This window comes from Protobothrops mucrosquamatus, unplaced genomic scaffold (assembly GCF_001527695.2).
Source record: "Protobothrops mucrosquamatus isolate PMUCROS unplaced genomic scaffold, P.Mucros_1.0 scaffold233, whole genome shotgun sequence".
Lineage (NCBI taxonomy): Eukaryota > Metazoa > Chordata > Lepidosauria > Squamata > Viperidae > Protobothrops > Protobothrops mucrosquamatus.
The window spans coordinates 1,191,295-1,213,783 of record NW_015386584.1 but is presented as its reverse complement, the minus strand read 5'-3'; the positions used below and the strand labels follow the sequence as shown (position 1 = coordinate 1,213,783).

Below are 22,489 nucleotides of genomic sequence, written 5' to 3'. Positions count from 1 at the left end.
ATATTTATAAGATTCATTGATTGTGTTTATCTTAATTCTAAGATCTATATATTTGTAAAATGCATGGTTTGAGGTATAAAAGTTTTCATACATTTACATAGTAAAGAAAGTAATAGAAATAAATGAAAAATGCAAATGCTTTTTTTTATAATGTTACTGTTTTTATAATGTTTTATAGTGTTTTGAGAGGAAAATGGGCATCAAAGCAAAGAGAAAACAACCAGAGTAAAAGAATGGAAGAGAAGAAAGTACAAATCTTGTGGCAAAAAGTATTAAAAAGTACATTAAACTCCCAACAGAATAGAAAATAGACATAAGGAAATAGGTTGTGAAAAGTGCGTTGTAGACTGCCACAGAAAAGTGTCAACTAATGGAAAATAGAAAAAAAAGATTATTGAGGAATAATGAAGTGAAAGAGGCTGTGGATGAGGAAAACATTATGTAAAAGAATGCAAAAAAATATTGATGAATGTGATAAGGGTGGTATACGATGGAAATAAAGCATGCATGAATGTAAATGGTTAGCAAATAGTTAAATGCAGACCATGCTGCAAGAAAATAATGTTTAGAATCATGCTGTTGAATTAAGCAGCTTCAGAAAGGAAAGAAAAGAAAGAAAGAAAGAAAGAAAGAAAGAAAGAAAGAAAGAAAGAAAGAGAAAGAAAGAAAAAGATTATAAGGCCAGCTGGCAGGTAAATGGCTGATATCAAGTAAAGGAGGACATGCAGGGATGCATGGGTAACTGGCATGGTACAAGAATGGTGGCTGCTGCAGGGCACAGGAGGATGCATGAGAGGAAAGCATAAGTGTTGCAGGGCTTGGGCTGGCTGCTGTAGATAACAGGAAGTTCTTGAAGGTGCACAAGAGGCAAGTGTGCATGGTATAGGATGGCCAGGCTACTGCAAGGTCAGAACAGATGCATGAGGAGGCAATAGGCATGAGTGAGGTAGGGTAGGAGTGGTACTTCCAGGTGCTGGAGATTTACTAGAGCAACTTTTGACCTTTTCTGCTGGCTTGCCCATTGACTTTGGAAGGAAGGTCACAGATGGCAATCACATGACTGTGGGGCGCTGCAACTATTATAAGTGTGAGATGGTTGCCAAGCTCCCAATTCACAATCATGTGACTGCAAGGGTGCTGGGTCATCCAGAACTATGAGGACTACTTGTAAAAAGCACTTGTTCAGCGCCATGGTAACTTCAAACAGTCGCTGAATGTGTTTAACTAAGGGCTACCTTTATCACAAACCATTCAGATGGTGAAAATGGAGGAGACAATTACAGATCATGCATAAGTGATGAAAACCTAGAACAAGTAGATGAATTTATGTACCTTCATAGAAAGATAGTAAGAAAATATTTCAAGAAATGTTAAGGTATGTAAATGTTGATAAAAAATAATGGTGGTATATGGTCTGTTGCTAGGAATGAATGATTGCTAGATTTAAACAAAAAGGACTTTTTATAACAGCATGTTTCTATTATATGGAAATGAGAGTAATGTACTGTACATCAGGGAAACATGAAAGTAAGTTGAGTATAGAGGGAATTGTATGTAGAAACAGAGGAACAGAGAGGATTAAGAAGGAAGGTTTTGAATGAAAATGCACTGAATATAAAACTGAACAAACAAAACAAAAGAAGAGCATCAAAATGTCTTGATCATTCAGAGAGAATTAATAAGAATAGAATTGCAAAACCAGGATCAGAAAGAAGAGAAAGGTAGACTGAGAGATAGGAAAAGACCAAAGAAGTAATGGCTGAATGGAATTTATGAGATCCTCAAAAAAACTCGAGAAGTTTAAATAGCAAAAAAATGCATATATTTTATGGATGTAATGGAAATAAAGATGTTTAAAAAGATATAGCGAGGTATAGTAAATTGGGTTCCCATCACTAGTTTCCTTTTATTTGTTAATCTCTTCTTAATTTCTCCGGTTTATGATTTCTTACTCTTTTTATGAACTCTGACAACAATACCTATCCTAAAAGGGAATCACATAATGTAAATGCAAGTACACATACATTTGCCTTAAAATTATCAATAAAAATAGTTTTCTTGGATATTATATTTTAGATAATTACTTGATCAAAATTAATTACATCTGAAGGCAGCTATGCTATCATATGGTGTTAAATAATATATTGTTCTATCATATAGACTACTGAATGTGTTTATTTTTTAAATGACTGACTGCTAATTTCTTCAGTTGGCCTGATGAATTTTTGAGAAAGCTGTATAGATTCATTCAGTGCCTTCTGATGCACAAAATTAATACATCCTCTGGCTGCAATCCAACACTGTGTTAAGTGTTTCTTGTATTGATTTCAAATATCTTAAGCATGTTTAATGGATTGTTGCACAAGTGAAAAAATATGTTATAATTTAAATCTCTTTCTTTTCAAAATGGCAATATTAAGAGTGTGGTTCTGATCTCTAAATAATTTTAACAATTACATTTTAAATCAGACTGAGCAAAGAGTCTCAGTTTTAATTTTTCTTATGTGTAAAAAACATTGCCCCTGAATGCTCTCAGAAAATTAATTTTGGTTTTCCTAAGACAGATAACTTGCACTCTTTCTGAAAATATTGAAGAAGGCAGTGTGACATGGAAGATTGAACTTAGCACGTTAAGAAAGAAAGAAAACAAAAATCTGAGATACATTTGTGCTACTACAGAAGAATATTAGTACAAAAAGATTGTGCTCTTACTGACCAGAGGATAAGGTTAATGAAGCCAATGATTTATTATGCCAGAAAGATTTGTCCCACTGAAATCTGGCTTTTTCTAAAGTGGTGGAACTAGGTGATAATTTGAAAGGTATAATGAACGAATTGAAACAATATTGGCTATTTTCCTGCAAAGCCTGTTTAGTTTAATGTACCATAAAGGTTATGCCTTTTTAGAGGCTTATTATATCTCATGACATATACTGGGTTCTTAGAAGAGTTGTCACGCTTAAAAATATTAAATCTAAAGCTTTTGCCAATTCACCAGTGATATTGGAAAAAATGAAGGCTTTAAAATACTAGCTTAGTGTCAAGATGATGAGCTATAAATAAGCCAAGTGGTTGAAAATTTGTCATTAATAATATCCAATAGTTATTTAGCACTTGTTAATAACAATGATTCCTAAAACACTGTCACAGAATTGAAACAAAGTAAAATTTTACCAACTGCGGGTAGAATTAAGATGTAGGATGGCTGACTAAAATAATATGAAAAAAAGACCTATTCAGAACAAAATTAAAGAAAATAATTTTAAAAATTCAAAATAGTTTTTGTAATCCCCAAATGCTCCTAAATGCCATGTTTTATCATTTATGACATCTATCCATATGATTTTCATCCACAAGTTTCCATTGTTTTTTCTAACATATATTGCAAATTTTTCTCAATTTTTACTAAAAAAATTTATTTCTTAGATTTATATCCCACTTTCAATCAGCACCAACAGGCAGTGTATATAATGTTTCCATTTATTGAGAGAAGTCATGTTTTTTCATTGACATCTTTCTAGACCAGCATTGTTTATTTACAGTAGGTATGATGTAATCGTAGGACTTGTTTATTCCTGCATTATTTTTTGTTTTGTTCAGTGATTGCTTTCCCAAACACAATATCTGTGTGTTTGTTTGTGCATGCATAGCTCTCAAGAATGAAAAAGTTAAAAGGTTTTAGCAAACCTATGAAATAATACTGACTGGAAAATGCTTATATTTCTAACTTGGGAGGTATATGATGCCAGACAAATCAGTTAAAGGTATGATAAAGACTAAATAGAAAATAAATAGAAAATGAAGGAGGCAAATTTGTATTGGCTATGTTATTAATAACAACTGCTTGAACTAAGAGTGATTTTTTTAATAGGCATGACTCTCACAGAATTCTCTTTAGCAAGATTTATTATGATGAAATTAGCGGTGGTGCAAGAATTCCAGCAAGTGAAGTATTTGCCATTTAGAATTAATATATCAGTGTATATACTAGGCAGTATTTTCTTCACAGCTATAATTTTCTCACAGAGTATAATTTAAGTACATGGAATTACATATTATATGCATATTTTGCTCGGTGTATTATGAATTGATCATTTTTAAAAATGCCCTATTTTCACCGTGTTTAATTAATACAGTAACAATAGAAGTCCTATTTCTGATTTGAATGATTATCTTTTTAATAGCATGTAGTATATTCTCACAATTTCAGTTATTATAATTTTTTGTGCTGCAATGGACAAGCAAAAGGAGGAAAAGGGAAGAGATTTAATATAGTTGGAAAATTGGGAAAACGCAACCTGCACTGTGTTAGAAAGTTAGGAGCCACTAATGCCTATGCAGCACAAGCAGCTTATATTGGTAGGCTGGAACAAATTGTATCCATCTATCAGTTTGCTGAAAGATTTGGGCCTTAGAGGAGTTGGCCCTGAATATGTCTTGTCCAAGCCCTCCATCTAAATAGTGCAGGAGACTGTATAAACTGTAAAGCAGGCATATACAGCCATAACATTGTCTTTTTATTTTTATGATTCTATTTCACAAGCCTCCTGAAGTTTGCGATAAAACATCAGGCAGGAAAAAATCATTACACCCTGGGCTTTGCTTCTAACCCAAGTTTTTGATTATTAATGACAAGATCCTAAAATTACGCCTCACGGATACTGAAATTGAGTTTTTGAAAAAGCACAGCAGATGTAATAGAAGGTAAAGTATGAAGTTTCAGAGAAATGAGCTGTGAATTGAACCTGCAATAGAAATTGATCCTATCAGTCAGGTTTTTTTCCCCTCTGTTCTCTGAGAAAGAAACAACAAGCTCATGTTACTGACTGTCAAGGAAACGAAGACCATTGATTAAATAAGATGCTCAAGTGCCAGAGGCTACAACTAGACTAGTTGGTACCTAAGATTATGAGCTGCAGCTGTCAGATTTCACTGCTTGATACCTAGATAAAATTGGCAGAAAGAGAGCAGCATAAAAAATATTCCAGGTGTCATCAGATGAAGAGCAAAAAGCTACCATAGAAAGCTTTAAGCATCACAGATTTTGTGCTTATGGAAGCAATGTTGCCCTCTTACAGTGAGTCATTGGTCCTGGATTGTAATGTGATTTACACACCAATTCTGACCAATTTATTTACATGCTGGGCTCCATGACTCTTTCAGTCAAACTGTTATAAATTGAGGAGGACCTAGCTTTACAATCTCTTCTTCCTTCTATAAAATTGCACAAAAGAGAAGAAAACAAATACATCATGTAAGATTTATATGTAATATACAAAATATTGTATATTGTATACAAATACGATATACAATATTACAATATATAATTAACTAGCAAGGAAACTGCTTTTGAGAGAGATTTAGAATATAACACAACTAAATCACACTTTCTTTTTCATGGACTAATTCATTGATTTCATTATTTTGTTTTTCTATTAAAGCATTACAATACAACAGTGTTAACTACCTCTTATAGCTCATTCAGTTTCAAACAGCTCACTTTAGGTACATTTCACATTCTTTTCATTCTGTCTGTTCCAGAGGCAATATAGAGGCAGTTGAAGCCTCATGCCATTCAGTCTTGGTCAGTAGGACAGTGAAATTAATCTCTGCAGGATTAAGCCCTGAGAGATAAATGGATCAACCATCACGTTTACACCGTTTAAAGGACTTCACTTTATAATCAATTTTATTTAATTATCCTATGGCTATTAGAGTGAATGACAAGCTACCTGGGAAGTTACCTTCAATTGTGATCATATGTTGAGGAATTCCTATACATAGAAACTTTACAGAAACAAAATTATTCTTTCAATCATTTAAACTAATTCCATGATCCATTGTTATTATTATATTTTGATTCCACCTCTCTCATTTGCTATATTGCATTGCATTACGTTATATTACTATTATATCATTTATAGTAGTCCCAATTTGTTATATCATTTGCAACTTCATATAAAATACAGTTTCATTTCTTGATTTCCTTAATTGTTCAGTGTTTGGAATCTTAATAGCTAAATTTATTTCTGTATCAGTTATCGTTTCTTTACTTCATCCATTACTTAAGTGAGAGTATAGAGGCAACTGCTGTCAGTATAATAATCTGCTTGGCAAATATTTGCATGTCTTGGTTCCAAAAACAAAACAAACAAAATAACGTCTCACTAAGCAGTGAACCCATTTTTATAAGATACTATGTATCAGAATTGTAGGCTATAATATCCTGTGATGTTGTGATCTTATAGTATCATAGCTGAAGTAAAAGTTCCCCTTTGCTAGTTCAAGCTCTATTTGTAACATAAGTCATATTGCATAGACATTGAATGTCAGTGAATGCCAAACCATTACACTGTAAACAATCCAGTCCAATGTCATCTAACTCATTTTCCTAGTTACACTGTACTTGAAAATCCATTTTTTGCTTTCTAGTTTCAATTGTTAAAACCAAAAATCTTCCTTTGTGTATTTATTTGATTTCTCTAGCCACCCATCTTAATAAATGATGGGTGGAGTATTTCTTGTGTGGAATATTTTCTTGCATGAATATAATAAGCTTTTAACTGCAGAATCCTCAGGAGTAACTGAGTATGCCAACCAAGGAATAACTCCTGTACTGTTGAAGCATTGTTCCTTTTCTTTCATATAGAATCTGAGGTTGGTGGGGAGAACTTTTCTATGGACTAAATTTTGTAGGGATCTAGAATTTCAGGGTACATTTCAAATGTTTTTCCTTCAGGAATTTGGCCTGTGCAATGATCACCTCCTTCCTCTATATGCACAGTGGAATGGGAAGGCACTTGAAAGCCGACACACAGACAGGCAATTTGAATATCATTGTTGAATGGGAGGTGCTGACCTCATTTTCATCTCTCTTCCTGTGTAACTAACCACAGAAAGGTGGACAGAATTGAGTTTCCATGCTGACTATGCATGCTCATTGCTTATTCAGTAGTCACTCAACAGAAATACTTGACACCATCATTTTTCCATAAGCTAAATTTCTTTTTCACTTAAGAAGGATCAGGACCATCAGTGATCATGGTAATTTTCATGAAAATTTTGCTAGATCAGAGCCAAATAGGACAATAAAAGGAATTAAAATTAGAATTATACAATGATTTTCACCAAACATATGTCAAACATATTACTGGAACTGGAAATGAGAGAAAGTAAAACGATTTAAGCTCAAAAACCTCAATGCTCACAGAATAATAAATGATTGCTAAAAACAGTAGATGTAAATAGGAATAATATATAGAGTATATACCGTGATATTTCTTGCAGAAGTATCATAGAACAATATTGCAAGTTTGCAGAGATTCATGCTAGTCAGAAGTAGTAGACTCTTGTGGCAATTATTTAGAACATTCTTGGAGAAAATACATTGATTAATAAACATGAGCTGGAACAGGCATATTAATCTATTTATTATAAGCAGTTTCTGACTCATTAAAACTCATCTTAGTGTACAGCTAGTAAGCAAGGAAATTCTCTTTTATCTTCTTGAGTACTTTCATTTGAAATAAAAAATCAGATTATTCTGCTACATTTGTATAAAAACTCCATTGACTCCATTTTGTACAGTAGTTTTATAGATACACAAAGCAAGTTCCACCCCATAGTACAAAAAAGGCTAAAGAAGTTTAAGCATCCATTGACTATAACTACTTGGACAGCATAAACAAAAAAAATATTTTGGTTTTTATGGAAAAATCAAGGCAGTAACTGTCATAAAAATATTGTTTAAAAAATTCTCTATGACACTGTCATCCTAACAATGACTTTAATATAACAAAACTAAAAATAGTTCCTGTTGCTGTCTCCCTGTTGCTTGTTGGAGGTATCAGGAAAAGTTAAGCTGTGTCATTATTTGAGCTGCATGTATAAAGAAAACCACGATGTATAATATAATTTTAAATTTCCCACATCTAGTACTTTAAGCTATTGGTATTACAATCTGTCTTCCCTAACAGATGTATTCTTTAACCAAAACATAGAACTAAATACTTCAGGGAACTGTGTCTGATTTTAAAATTGCAAGGTCCAATCAACTTTAGTTCTGTATACTGTATGTAAAATGATCTTCATAAACAAGGTTAGGTAGACTTTTAAACAAGAATAACTTAAGAAGAAGCCCAAAATATCTGTTGTAGTGTTTAAGAAGAATTTGTAAATCTGTTTAGATTTTTAATTTAATTTAATTTTATCTTACATTTATCTTATATTAAATCTCTAGCATTTTTGCTTTATCTTGCTTTCACTTTTTTCTGAATTTATGCAAAAATTTACATGAATTTTCTTATATATGAAAATGTACACTTTCTACTTGACTTCCGTTATAGTAAAATTTTTACTGTAAACATTTTTCTCGAAACAGTTTTTAAACCTTTTCATTCTACTTTATCACAGTATTCATGTAAAAAAATAATAATCTGAGAATTGCAATGAAGTGTTTAGAAAAGCAGAAAATCAAACTTCTATCCAAAGAATAGATTGGAAAATTTAAATTAAGTAATTTCATACTAATACAAGAGCCCAAGCAAAGTTCTCATTTCATATCTTCAACTTCTCACATTAAAATATTTGTCTTCCTTTTTTTTCAGATCCTGTGCATGGTCCAAGAAAGCTTGAAGTTGTAGATATCAAATCCTGGCAAATCACCATTACCTGGGAGCCATTTGGCTACAATGTGACTCGTTGTCATAGATACAACCTTACAGTCCATTACCGTTACCAAACTGGTGGACAGGAGCAAGTTAGAGAAGAAGTGAGCTGGGATACTGACAATTCACACCCTCAGCACACCATTACTAATTTGTCCCCCTACACTAATGTCAGTGTCAAACTTATTCTTATGAATCCTGAAGGGCGTAAAGAAAGCCAAGAAATTGTGGTACAAACTGATGAAGATGGTAAGTTTTAAAATGTAATGTTTCTAGCATTTAATATGAACTAAACAATCCATGACTGTTATGTCAATGTTTCAGAGAGATTTCCTTTACCTAAACAGAGAAATAGATTGACCATGTAGACATGGGAGCAACTTCTGACTTCCTGTGGGTTTTCCCACTGAATTTCCTTGTGGGATGCTAACAGTGATATATATATATATATATATATGTATATCAACTACATGATTTTAAATGACTAAAAGTGTTCAATGGACAGAACTCTTCAGAAGCCATTTTGCCACTGAAAACCATTGTTACTTTAGAACTGCCTGAATATATCTTATTAGTACTCTGCCAAATGATTTCTGTAATCTTAAAATGAAACTTCAGTGTTCCTAAGTTACAGTGCATTTTGCTAAACATCTTATTCTTGTATTTCATTCATTAGTTCCAAGTGCTGTTCCACTTGAATCTATCCAGGGAAATACTTTTGAGGAGAAGATTTTTCTTCAGTGGAAGGAGCCAGTACAAACATATGGAGTAATCACTTTATATGAAGTATGTTATACATTTAACTATAGGCTTGATTTGGATCAATATCATAAAGTACTTTTCTTATATATATGATGATTTTCTCCATCCCATCTCATTCTATTCCCAAATTATTTTATGTCCACTATTGCATTTTTACAGTTTTATTGTAACAGAAAATAATAAGAATATCTCATTTATTAAAATGCAAATTCAACAAAATCATGTTATTTGTTAATCTAACAAAAGAACTATAGGACGCCTCTGCCCTTAGACAAAGGTTTGTACATATTTTGTTGTCAGCTTATAATCACTGTCAAATCTCTTACTTGACTGAATTAGTTTGACATTTATGTTTTTACTTAAGTTTCAGAAAGAGATGTTAAAATGTTATGAAAAAACAAAACAAAAGAAAAATATTTAATCTAGTTTTACTAAAACTTTCAGTATTGTTTGACAACCAGTTGTGAAACACTGTTTTATTATAAAAGAAGAGAATAACTTACTGTAGAAAAATATATTTCTAAAATTGAGTAGATTAGAAAAATAAAATTGTATAGGTAATGGAAAAAGTTATTCTTCCTGTGATTTATTTTTTTCTAGAGCAGCTTTTCTTATCTAGGGTTCTATGAAAGGTCTCTCTACAGCTTCCACTTGCAGTGGTGGGAATTTTTACATGCCCAGACTCAGCTGCCTCCTCTTTATAAATGTTTTAAATATGGATTGAGTAGGTTATAAATAAATTGTATTGTGAATTTTTTGTGTTTTTAAAAATATTTTTAAAATATTTCCTCAGGGCTTCCCTGAGACCTGAACATTATTTCAAGGATAAAAAGATAAAAAGACTGATCTAGATCATATAAATTCATAATCTTTCAGAACAGAATGAGAAACAACATATAAGATATAATGGGAAAAATATTATGCAAGAATTGCCTTCAAAGAAGCAGTTTGTAGCTGAAACAAAACATTGTGAGCTGTCAGAACTCAGTACTGTACTATCAGTCAATCCTTATAATCTTGAAAAAAATGTTTGTTACGAATGTTCTTGTTTTGAGCGTTGAACAAAGCATACATTTTGTTACAACTTTCAAACAAAACATGGCTATTTTAAGAATAGTATTTGCAAGTATTATGTCTGTTCTACATGTCATGGTTGGAATGTTATCTTGCCATTTCTCATTAGATTGTTGTTCCTGGGGTTTTTTGTTTCTTTGTTGAACCTACATATATAGCACCAGGACTTTCTGGTAATTCCTTAATATTAGTACTGGCTTAGACTGGATGGAATGATTAGGAATGTGGGAGAAATCAGAAAGCACAGTAGTGTCAATTTACCAAATCAGAAATGAATTTACCTATCCAATTCAGACATTTACAGAAGATATTTTGAGAACTCCTCCTTCAATGAGATACATAGATATGGGCTAGGTCACAGGTTGGCAACCTGCGGCTCCGGAGCCGCATGCAGCTCTTTGAGCCTTCTCCTGCGGCTCCCAGCCTCCTCTGCCATTTACAGAGAGAGAGAGAGAGAGAGAGGCACTTGCACTTCCCTTCTCTCTCTCTCTCTCTCTCTCTCTCTCTCTCTCTCTCTCTCTCTCTCTCTCTCTCTCTCTCTCTGTGTGTGTGTGTGTGTGTGTGTGTGTGTAAAAAAGAGAGTGGCCTCACCCTGACAAGCCTATTGGGCGGGGCTCCTGCCTTAGCTGCATCTCTGCAGGAAGCAGGAAGGGCAGGAGAGAGCCAGCCCAATAAAATGTGTGTCAGCTTGTTGGAGAACAGCTTGAAGCCAGCTTGCCAGGTGAGCAGAAGATCAGAAAGAAGGAGAGAGGGGGGGAGAGAGAGGAAAGAGAGAACGAGAAAGAGGGAGAGGAGGGAGAGAGAGAAAGAGAGAGAGGAAAGAGGGAGAGGAAGAGAGAGAGGGGGAGAGAGAGGAAGAGGGGGAGAAGAGAGAGAGAGAGAGAAAGAGAGATGAAGAGGAGAGAAGGAGAGAGAGAAAGAAAGAGAAAGAGGGGAGAGGAAAGAGAAAGAGGGGGGAGAAAGAGAGAGAAAGAATGAGAGAAAAAGAGGGAGAGGAGAGAAAGGGGAGAGGAAAGAGAGGGAGAGAAAGAAAGGGAGAGAGAAAGGGAGAGGGAGAGAGAGAAAAAGAGGGGGGAGAGAAAGAGAGGGAGACAGAGAAAAAGAGAGAGAGAAAGAGAAAGAGGAGCGGGGAGAGGAAAGAGAGGCGGGGAGAGGAAAGAGAGAGAGACAGAGAGAGGGAGAGGAAAGAGAGAGAGAGAGAACTCATGCACAGCAGCCTCTATTTCTTTTTAATTAAACTCTTCAATCAAGCTCCCTACCCCTCGCATGCGCACCCGCTTGCGCGCACAAGTTTTGCAGCTCCCAGTGTTTTCTCTGGGAAGTGGGTCCAAGTGGCTCTTTGAGTGTTTAAGGTTGCAGACCCCTGGGCTAGGTGATAGAACTTTGGTAGTTCTCAGGTCTCCTTTCTCTGTCCCAGTCTTTCTTGAATTATTCAAGCAGATTAAATTTTTGCCTTTAGTTGATTGTTAAATGGCCAGCATGTTGTCAGTTAAGAAAAATACAGAATGCAATTGTCATCAAAGTATTTCACAGCATCATTGTCATTCTCACACATATGTTTGGTCTTTTTTGTGTATATCTAAGAAACAGCTATTCATTTATGGGGTCTTTTGTGCTCTTTGAATTTGGTTGTTTTCTTGCAGGTGTGGACTGATGATGTTATCTAGTTTCGTAATAAAATTCTGGAAGAAAACAACCAAACTCAAAGAACACTAAGGATCCCACCATTCAGTCCTGAGCTACAAACTCTCTTCTATCAGTTACTAATTTTCCTCCAAACCAAAAGCAAATTAAAGGAGGGGGGGACAAACAAGTTAAATGTATTAGTTTAAATCTGAATTATAGCCTTTAATATAGTAAACTTGGTATCTCTAAGCCCTGAGACTAAAAAAAACCCCTCACAATACTTTGGCTAAATCTATGTTCTATCATTGTATTTCAAACGTGAAGTTCTGAAGAGTAAAATAATTTATCAGAAAGTGTCCTACATTGTAGACGTCTAAAGGGTATATTGAATAATTATGCAATCCTTGTCCAACTTCTGATGATATTGGTATTCTTTTGTAGATCACATACAAGGCTGTCAGCTCCTTTGACCCAGAAATTGATTTATCAAACCAAAGTGGACGGGTTCTAAAGCATGGAAATGAAACACATTATTTATTTTTTGGACTGCACCCGGGAACTACTTATTCTTTTACTATACGGGCTAGTACAGCCAAAGGCTTTGGACCACCTGTAACAAGTCAATTTACCACAAAGATATCAGGTATTATTTAAAATCAACCTTGCCATTATCATAAATGTTATATTTATTTAAATTGTTTAACTTAAATTTTATGATTTTTTTAATGTCAGAGGCATATTTAAATTAAAGCAGTTAAAATATTTCCTTTCTAAATAATGTTATCTAAACATTACTGCACACATCTTTTTGTATATAAAATATTATTGATATGAGTTTACTATTTTAAAACTCATTTTTAAAATATTGATACAAACTAAGCTGATCAGACATAAAAACATTCATTTCATATTAGGTTATTAAAATGGCCTTTTGGTACATTTTCACATTTCTAATAATTTTTAGATTATTTAGTATATAACATCCTTTCTCTATTTAGCATGTGTTTTAACCATGTATAATGTCCAGAGTCATATGCAACTAAGATATGTGGCCACATACATTTAATAAACCACTACAATAACAATTCAAACAACATCTGACTATCCCAAGTTCTTAGGAAGGGTTCAAGAGGTGAATAAAAGAACCAAATGCAGTCTAAACATCTGTCTGAGTGGGCAGCCAACCATAATAATAATAACAATAATAAACTATAATAATTGTCTTCAGTGAGGTACTATTTTGATGTTGTTATGGGGCTACACTGAAGTGGATTAAAACTATGTCAGAGGTTCGGTCATATTAGACCGGTATCAACAGAGAAGCCGGAGAAACAATATGGTGAGATGTAACTTGCAGAAACCCATACCAGATCAGTCGTCACCCAGGTCAATAAGGTCTGTGCAAGATGTTGGAGTTCTTGGAAATCTAGTGACAAATGGACTAAAGAACTCAGGATTATTGGCTGAGCAACAAGGACCAGAAGCTGCAGGACTACTGGAAGGAAAGCAAATAAGTAGAGATTGAAAACAAGAAATAATAATAATTCAGTAAAATAAAACAAGAAATAATAATCTGTTATTACAGATCAAGACCAGTGAGGATATATGAAAAGAATGCATCCAAAATCAGAAATAACAGAACAGAAGTTAGCAGATCAACATTGATTTATAAAATGAAATAAAGCAGTCACAGAAGTAGAATTTTTTAAAAAAACTGCAAGGTCTATCCAAGGGAAAGAAATCAAAACCTTGCCAGAAATAACTCAGACTGAAGAGGCAAACCAGATGAAGTTGGAAGCTAACATAGTTATTGAATTGTTTTATTCTCAAACCAGGCACCCTCTCCTTTGCCTTATCTTCAGAAAGATCAAAGCCTTCTAAATAAAAACAAGAGAAATTGAAAAGAATAACTGAGGTTCCAGAGCAGCACAAAAACATGAACCAGCTAGCACAAGTATTAAAAGATGCCAATTTTATACTGGTAGTCCTTGACTTATGATCACAACTGAGCCTGGAATTATGGTCATAAGTTGATACAGTCATAAGCTGAACTCCATGTGACTTAATTTTACAACTGCATCCTGACTTTCCTAGGTGCAGTTGTTAAGTGACTGTGTGGGTTATTAACAGAGCACAAAGTACCTCAGAGAGTGGATGAAGCCCTGGGAGGCCTGCCATCCAGCTGGAACCCAAAAGGAGCAGACAAACAACTAAACGCTCTTGCAACTTTCTTTGGAAAGCTTTTTTCTATCTGTATGACTCACTTTAGGCCCAGATCCTGCATAGATGGTATGTGTGGGGGAAGATATGGGAGGAAGTTGCAGTCCCCCTGTAATCATAAATGTGGGCAGGCTGCAAAGCACCCAAATTTTGATCATGTGACCTCAGGGAGACTGCAACTATTATAACTTTGGGCATGAATTTTAAGCCCATTTAGTGCCATCATAATTTTGAACAGTTGCTGAACATGTGGGCATAAGAAAAGCACTACCTGTAATATGAAATATAAGCACCAACTCACTATAAGAAACAAACTAGTTAATCTACCGCACGGCTGCAGTTATAATTGAATACCTTAGATGAAAAACCAACTAACACAAAAAAAAAACCCACTGCACCACTAAAGTGGAATGTGAGATTGGAAAAGAAAATTGGCGTGCTATGATCAGATGAAAGCAAGCTGGGAAGATAAAAGAAGACCAAAGAATAACTGATCATAAAATACCACCTAGAATAAAGGAAAATCAAGGAAGCGGTTGAAATAATAGAGCAGCAAATAACAGCTATAGTCAAGAAGATCAACAGATAAGAAGATCAAATTGCATACTATAGGCAAAAGCTCCAATTTCAATCAAATCAGAAAACTTTCTGCCAATCCATCAATGGAGAGACAGTGGCGAACCAGTCAACACCTGACCAAGAAGAAACAGTGTAGTTCTGGGCACAGCTATGGGACAACCCCACCCCCAAATAAAACAAGTTGTCCCAACTCACGATTATGATGTTGTAGGGAGCCACAGCCACATGATCACCAGTTGCGACTATTCTTGCCAACTTTGCACAAGCAAAGTTACTGGAGAAGCCTCAGGGAAGATCACAAGTCATGCTATTGAGTCTCCTTGGCTTTTCTGTCCTCATGCTTTCCTGAATTCACATGGCACCACACTTTCCACCATACAATCTTCCTGCACTTACATGGCACTATGCGCTCACCTACTTTGGTCTCCCCCAATTTGTGCACAGGCTGCACTTGGCCTCCCCCTATGGTATTCCTACACTCCTTACCTGGAAGTCCCACCTCTTCCGACTTAATGATGCTGCATCTTGAGTTTATAAGGGCAACCATGACTGCTGTGTTTGTCATTGCTAAGCAATGCAGTCACATGATGTCACGCTGTATGATTGTATCACTTTGCAACAGCAATTCCATTCCCAATTACCATTGTAACCCAAAGGCTACCTATATCAGATAGGCCCATGAACTCTCTAGGAACCTACCTCAACTTGAAGGAGATTTTATTTTACTTATTACATGTATTAAAACCATTTTTGTGCAACTTTCAATTTAATAGACTCTCAGAATTATAAAACAATAGTAGCTGAGATAAATAAAAGTGTCCAATAAAAAGAAATCAATGGCAACAATATAATTGACATACTGAAGTATTAAAAAGTTGAAAGCAACACAACTGGCAAGAGGCTTGGGCTTAGAAAAAAGCATTTACCTGCCACACTCCTGCCCAAAATAATAATCTTTTCCATGGATATCTATATGCATTATAAATGAAACACTTTTTCTTAGGTTACCTGTATTTGCTTTAGTATGGAAGAAAGAGACAGGAACGAGGGTCTGTAATGAATAAAGTAGAATTAGTGGCAACTGAAGGCACATTAGTTTGCTATTTTGAATGTTATCTCAAGACATTTATATCATATTTAGAAATATACTGGTAGCCAGAGTGTTATTTAAAAGCTAGTGTGGTCTACTCTCAGTAGTCAGTCTTAGCTCCATGTTTAGAGGAATGTTTTTCCCCCAAGCATACAATAGTTATCAGAGACTCAGTAACTCTGACAAAGTTAATGGCAGAGTTAATTGGTGAAGTAGTTTTAGTTAGATATCAAGTAGCATTATCTATGGTTAATTACCTGTTCAGATGCTTTATTTACAGATTCTGTTAAATATATATGTTTATCTAACCTATCTGAAATGTTATAGGAGGTTGGACTAGAAGACCTCCAAGGTCCCTTCCAGCTCTATTCTGATTGATTGATTGATTGATTATCATCTGAAATTCCAAGAAATAAAACTATTTCTCAAAAGTTCTGAAATCAGTATTTTTTGTGCCAGTAACATTAAGATCTATTCTTGGAGAGTGATGAGAACTGTCCAACTTTTCTGAATTTTAAAGAAAGCATAATTAGGACAAAGTTAAGATGATTAAGCATGCTACATTTAAACTTACATATTTAGCTGTGTCCAATTCAATCATATTTTAAACTTTAAAATGGCAGGTCTAGGTTTTTGTTTGTTTAGAAAACTTATATGTCTACCTTTATTACATATGATAATTCTGTGTCGTAAACACTGATATCTTGATTTTTGTTTCTTATCAACAGCCATATTCAACAGTTCCTAGCTTCTATTATTTTTGTAGGAATGCTAATGAAGTAGAAAATTTCATTAAAACATCTGTATTAGCAGGAACAAGCTTAACTTTTTGTTAATCAGTACTGTCTAAAAGTATTATGCTACTAAAACCATTCACTAAATTAATTCACTAATTAATTAAAAAAACATTACATCACCACCAGCAGAATAATGGAATTAATTAAAATATAATTGATTACAAAGAAGTTAGAAAAGTCAAGCTCCTCATAGAAAATGAAGTTCTCTTTTATTCTTTTTGAAAGGGTTAGGGAAAAAATATTCATCCTTGGTGTCTGCTCTGTGAAATTGAAGATATCAACAAGATACTCAACAATTTGATTCTGTTTTAAAGCTACACATAATATCATAATATCAGAAGGAATATCTGAGATCTAGATACAAATTAGGACATAAGAAATATGAAAACCTAAAGCACCATGCCCTAACACAGTGATGGCGAACCTTTTAGAGACCGAGTGCCCAAAAACCGCCCTCCCACTCCCGTCCCTGCTCCGCCCTGCCCACTGGGCCACCCACCACTTCCACGGCCCACCATAGATCACCCAGGCAGCCCAGCAGTGCCATGGCGGCCACGCCCTTCACCCATGCCCTGCAGCAGCATCTGCACGTGACGGGGCACAAGGGCAGAGTCTTGTCCCCGCTGCCTGGCTACTATGTCCTTGGTTGCGCTGCTTCATGTGGGCCGTGCCCAGGGGTGACTCTCCTCTGGAAGGGCTGCTGGTGAGGAGGGGTCCGTGGGAGGAGGCGGGGCTGGGGAGACGGTGCGTATGCCCACAGAGAGGGCTCCGAGTGCCGCCTCTGGCACCCGTGCCATAGGTTCGCCACCACTGCCCTAACAGAAGTGAAATATGGAGAGCATCCTAGGGAATATAAATTTAAACTTTTATTTAGTTCAGTCCTGACTACCAACAAAGTAAGTTATCTTGATGTCCAGAAAAATAATAATTGCTAAATTAACAGATTAAAAATCAATATAAATGGATAAATGCTGCAACCCAAGCTTGTATAAATTCAAATTGTTCCAGATCCCATTATTGAATGTTCTAACATAGAAGGAAATCCTATCACAAGGGCAGTATGGTTGTTGGTAGGCTGATAAGTTCATCAAAGAGAAGGAAATTGGTTTAGAATGCTCTGCGTAGGTGGCTCTGCTCTAAACACTATTTTTAGGAAGACTATTTTAAGATACATATGATATGAAAGGGACAAATTAAATGAGTCTGCTTCATGTGTTCTTTTTTGTCTAGCACCTTCTATGCCACCCTACGAGTTGGAAACACCTTTAAATCAAACCGACAGTACTGTGACAGTTCAGCTGAAGCCTGCACAAAGCAGAGGTGCACCAGTCAGGTATTGTGATGTTGGAGAAGATGTACAAGATTAAAACAGAATTGATTAATTTCTTGACAGTGTTTTCTGGGGATCTTTCCTAATTCAGCACAGTTTAAATCCATGTTTGCATTATCTCTAATTAAACTAAATGGCAGACGAATACGAAAATCCTTTGATGTAGAGCACTCAGGTATTATGTGTAGGATTTGAGAACTTAGTCTTTGAAAATAAAGAACAAAGCTGTAGTTCTCTTATGTGGGTGGTTTCTTTACTTCTACAAGGTAATTGCTTATTGCAGTGCTATGAGTTTATCCTCTGCAACTGTGTTTTCTGTAACTAATCTCTCTTGCAACTGAGGATTTAATCACCATTATTTCAGGTAGTCAGATGAGATGCTAGGAAATTTAAAAATTAAATTAGATTATAGGAAGAAAGAAGGAATGTTCACTAAATAGTGTTTGGCCAAGTAGTCTTTCAGCCTAAATCTCCTAATCTTCAATATAAGGATAAGATTAGTAATATGCTACAGAATTGCGGCAAGAGATATAGCAAAATAATATAAGTCAAATGTTTTGCAAATCCTGAAATGCTATGCAGACGCTCTTCCTCCAATGATATGAATTTTTATGCAGGATCCAATATAAATCAGTCACCAGGACCGAAGCTTTCAAGCCTATCAGGGAACTTCTCTTTTCCAGAATATGTGCACTGGGCTGTTCTACATGTTGTGTTTAAATGGTGCCTGGATGTGTGTAACTTTTAGTTATTAACTAGGGTATGATTTTGGTCCTGGTTACCGACTCAGATTGGATTCTGCAACATTATCGCGGACACATATATTTACCTTCATTTGCAAGAATTTTTATCTTGTTTTTCATTATTTAAGCAAGTTCAAATATTTCTAGCTCAGGCATGTCAAACCTGCGACGTCACATGACATTGTGCGATGCATCACGACTTTTTCCCCATTGCCAGCAATGGGGTGGGCGCTGTTTTGACGTGACACATCCGGCCCGTGGGCCAGCAGTTTGACATGCCTGTTCTAGCTGGTATTTTCTCTATGTGGTTTATATATTTTAACAGTTTTAGTGATATTTCATTTTAACTTTTTTATATTTTTACAGTGATTAATTGTAATATATTTGTTGTTTTACTGATTGTTGTACACCACTCAGAATTGTTGTTTGTGATATGCTTGGTCATTTAAATGCGATTAATTAATAAATAAATCTTGCGCTTGAGTCTTTTAGCTAAAAATTAATTATTATAATAAAAAATTATACAGGGTCAGATACATTGGCAGCTAAAAGAAAATAAATTTAAGTAGCCTATTTGTCACTATGGAATTCCTTCTTTGCTAATTAGCAATTGGTATGGTGGACTGGAGGCTAATTTTTTTCAATTACCCACTGATAGCACAATAAATCCTATGGGCAGGGCTTAGGATAAAGATAATCTGAGGCAGGGAATATAGGTTTTTATTTCATGATGATGCTTAATTATATGGCATCTCCCTGCACATTGTATTTGCATCACCAGAAGTAAAAATTAAAAATTATGAAGGACTGCATAAGATGAAATAAAGCATAATCAACTTTTTACAGTAATTTTTAAAAATTGCATTTTCCACTTTTTTCTTGAAATAGAAATGATCTGTAGTACTGTATTACCTTTTAAGTGTAAATAATGCTGGCTTATCCTTTCATTGTTAATGATATAGATTATAAAGTCATTTAACAATAAAATATAAAAACACCTCTTTCATTATAGTTAAGATGGGGTAACGTTGATAAGAAATTCAGTTTCCAGAAGTCTCAGTTTTAAATGGTGGGGACAAGGTTGTCACATCTATGTTCATTGCAAGGAACTCTGAAGCAACAGACTTTCCCAGCTGATTGTTTCTTTAATCTGTATTCATTCTGAGTAAGAAAAATGTAGCTGTGCTTTATGCTCTTCACTAAGTGCAATGGCTGTCTATCGATCCTGCTGTAACTATCTTGCGTGGTTAATGCAGTTTCTTGGAACTCTTCTAAACTTTTCAGTGTAAATGATTGTTGTTGGGTTATTGATCAGTACATCAGTTCTGTCACATAAAAATCTTTAATTCCTCTAATAGATAGAGGGAGAAAGGCAGAAAGAAAGTAAGCACAAATTCTAGCACATTATTGCCTAGGACTGCTTCTTTACAATTTATACCTCCATTTATCATTACGCCTAGAAGAAACATAAAATTAGAATGTTGCTTTCTGTTTTAAGTTTATTTGGATTCAGTCCACTTCAATTACATTTGTGGCATCTTCAGGAAATGACTACATGGCATCATGAATTTAAGAAACTTTAAAAAAAAATATGTATAAGTTTCTGGAACAAACTGCTAATATTTAATGTGATCCCCAAAAACTAATGTGGTAGCTTTTGGAATTTCATTTACTATTGCAATCTTTATTAATTATACAAAATATGGACAGTTCATTCTATGATCTTGCTTTAAAGAATGTTGGAACATCAATTTGTGTTTTAGCTTGTATTTCAGTTTTTTCTCCAACTTAATTAAATCTTATCTGCATACCTTTGCACTCTACAGAATATAAAAAGAATATATTTTATACTAATATTGGCTGATACATTCAATCTGGTATGTGAGTTTCTGTCATTCTCATATATGTAAATTATTCTGAGTATATAAAAAATTAAATGATTAACTATTGCCTGCTTTCAATTTAAAATTCAGGCATTGAAAAGAGGTTCAACCTCCATTTCAGTTATGTAGTAAATTCCTTTTTCTGTTCATTCAATCCAATAAAGAAGAATATGCAACAAATATGTTAATTATTTTATATGTTATTAATTTTTATGGGGTTAGGGTTAGGGTTTTTTAAAATAATATTCTTAATATTTAGCAAACAGCATGTTACCTGGGTTCCTGTATTTAAAAAACAATGAGCAATAATTAATTTCTATATTATAATCAATATGTTAATTAATTGCTCAATAGTCTTCTTCTTACTAGTATATATTCAATGTTAATTATAAGGGGATTTTGTTTCTTTTGTCTGAAGTCTAGTAAGCATGCTTTTATGGAATGTTATGAAAATTTAAACTTTTAACAAATTTCTAGTACAGTTTTTAATACTTTAGTCACTTTAAATCAAGTCCACATATTTTTCTTTCATGGACATTTTTTCTTATTAATGCTATAAGCCTCAAAATTTTTAAATTTCACACTGCTAGGCCAACAGGTTATGATCAAAATATCAGATATAACTCTTTTCTTTTGAGTTAGGATTAACTCAACTGTCTTTTAAAAATTCAAAATAAAGCAATGTCAGTTTTAAATATATGTTGATAATATGCCACCATGCCAAGCATTAATTATTATTTTTAAAGACCTCCTTCCATATTTCAAAAATTATTTGAAAGAAGGACTTCAGAATGCACAGTAGCATAAGTACAGGAGCTTACATTATCTGTACTTAACTGTAAGATCTGCACCCAGACACTGCTTTTCATCAGCTGCATCCTGATATAAATATGATTTTTTTCAATTTGCATTTTACAACTTTTTATCAATATGTACTCCTGAAATAGATGTTTTTATTCTGTGACGATATGTCAGTACCATATTTGAGGAACAAAAGTTATCTTTTATTTTTCTTGTTTCTTTTTCAATCCATAGCTGTAATTTTGGACAATATCAGCATAGCTGTCAACTTCTGAACTGTTGTTCAATAATGAGTAATTGATGATTTGTGCAGAAGAGACTTGACTGAGAGATAACTGTCAAACACAGATATAAATAATAGTTGTGCAATAGATTATATCAGGCATTAGGTAGTAGAGTTGGCACTTGAGAGATGGTCTTTATCATTAAGATTTACTCTTTTATCCTGATTGTCCATTTCAGAGTGGGAATTCCAAGCACACTGTTTCTATTAGTAGATGGAGGCAGTGTTTATCATTTCCTGTCTTCTCCTCAATTCTCAGCATTAGCACCATCACTGTAGCACCACTACTGTAGCGGGAGGTCCCAGACTTTTAGAATAAATGCCAGGAAACACAAAGAACTGCACTAAAATAAAATCAGCAAAAGCCCACCAACCCCATTTCAACAGTAGAACTGACTTCTGAATCAAAGATTTTGACAGATTCTTTAATAAATGGTTTAAATACTCAAGCATGAAACTAGTCAATGACTCTATTGATTTAGGCTGAAGAAGATGAACAATAGTTAATATCTAATTAAATATATAATTTAATACCTAATTTAAAATAAACATTAAGCAATACAAATCAAAGTTTCAGTCTATCATACACATTATATTTGTAAAAAAAATCCAGAATTTCCTTCTCTTCTGGTATG

The 22,489-nt window shown here is 34.4% G+C and overlaps 1 protein-coding gene across 1 annotated transcript in view; it reads left to right on the top strand.

Annotated features, from left to right (window-relative positions):
• Positions 1-22,489, top strand: part of PTPRM (protein tyrosine phosphatase receptor type M) — a gene marked incomplete at its 5' end in the record, with an annotated part of 332,499 nt that overhangs the window by 110,094 nt on the left and 199,916 nt on the right. Inside the window, 4 exons of the mRNA XM_015814271.1 lie at positions 8,607-8,915; positions 9,343-9,452; positions 12,570-12,771; positions 18,045-18,147. Of these exons, the coding sequence (XP_015669757.1) occupies positions 8,607-8,915; positions 9,343-9,452; positions 12,570-12,771; positions 18,045-18,147 (724 nt within the window). The remainder of the gene's footprint in view (positions 1-8,606; positions 8,916-9,342; positions 9,453-12,569; positions 12,772-18,044; positions 18,148-22,489) is intronic.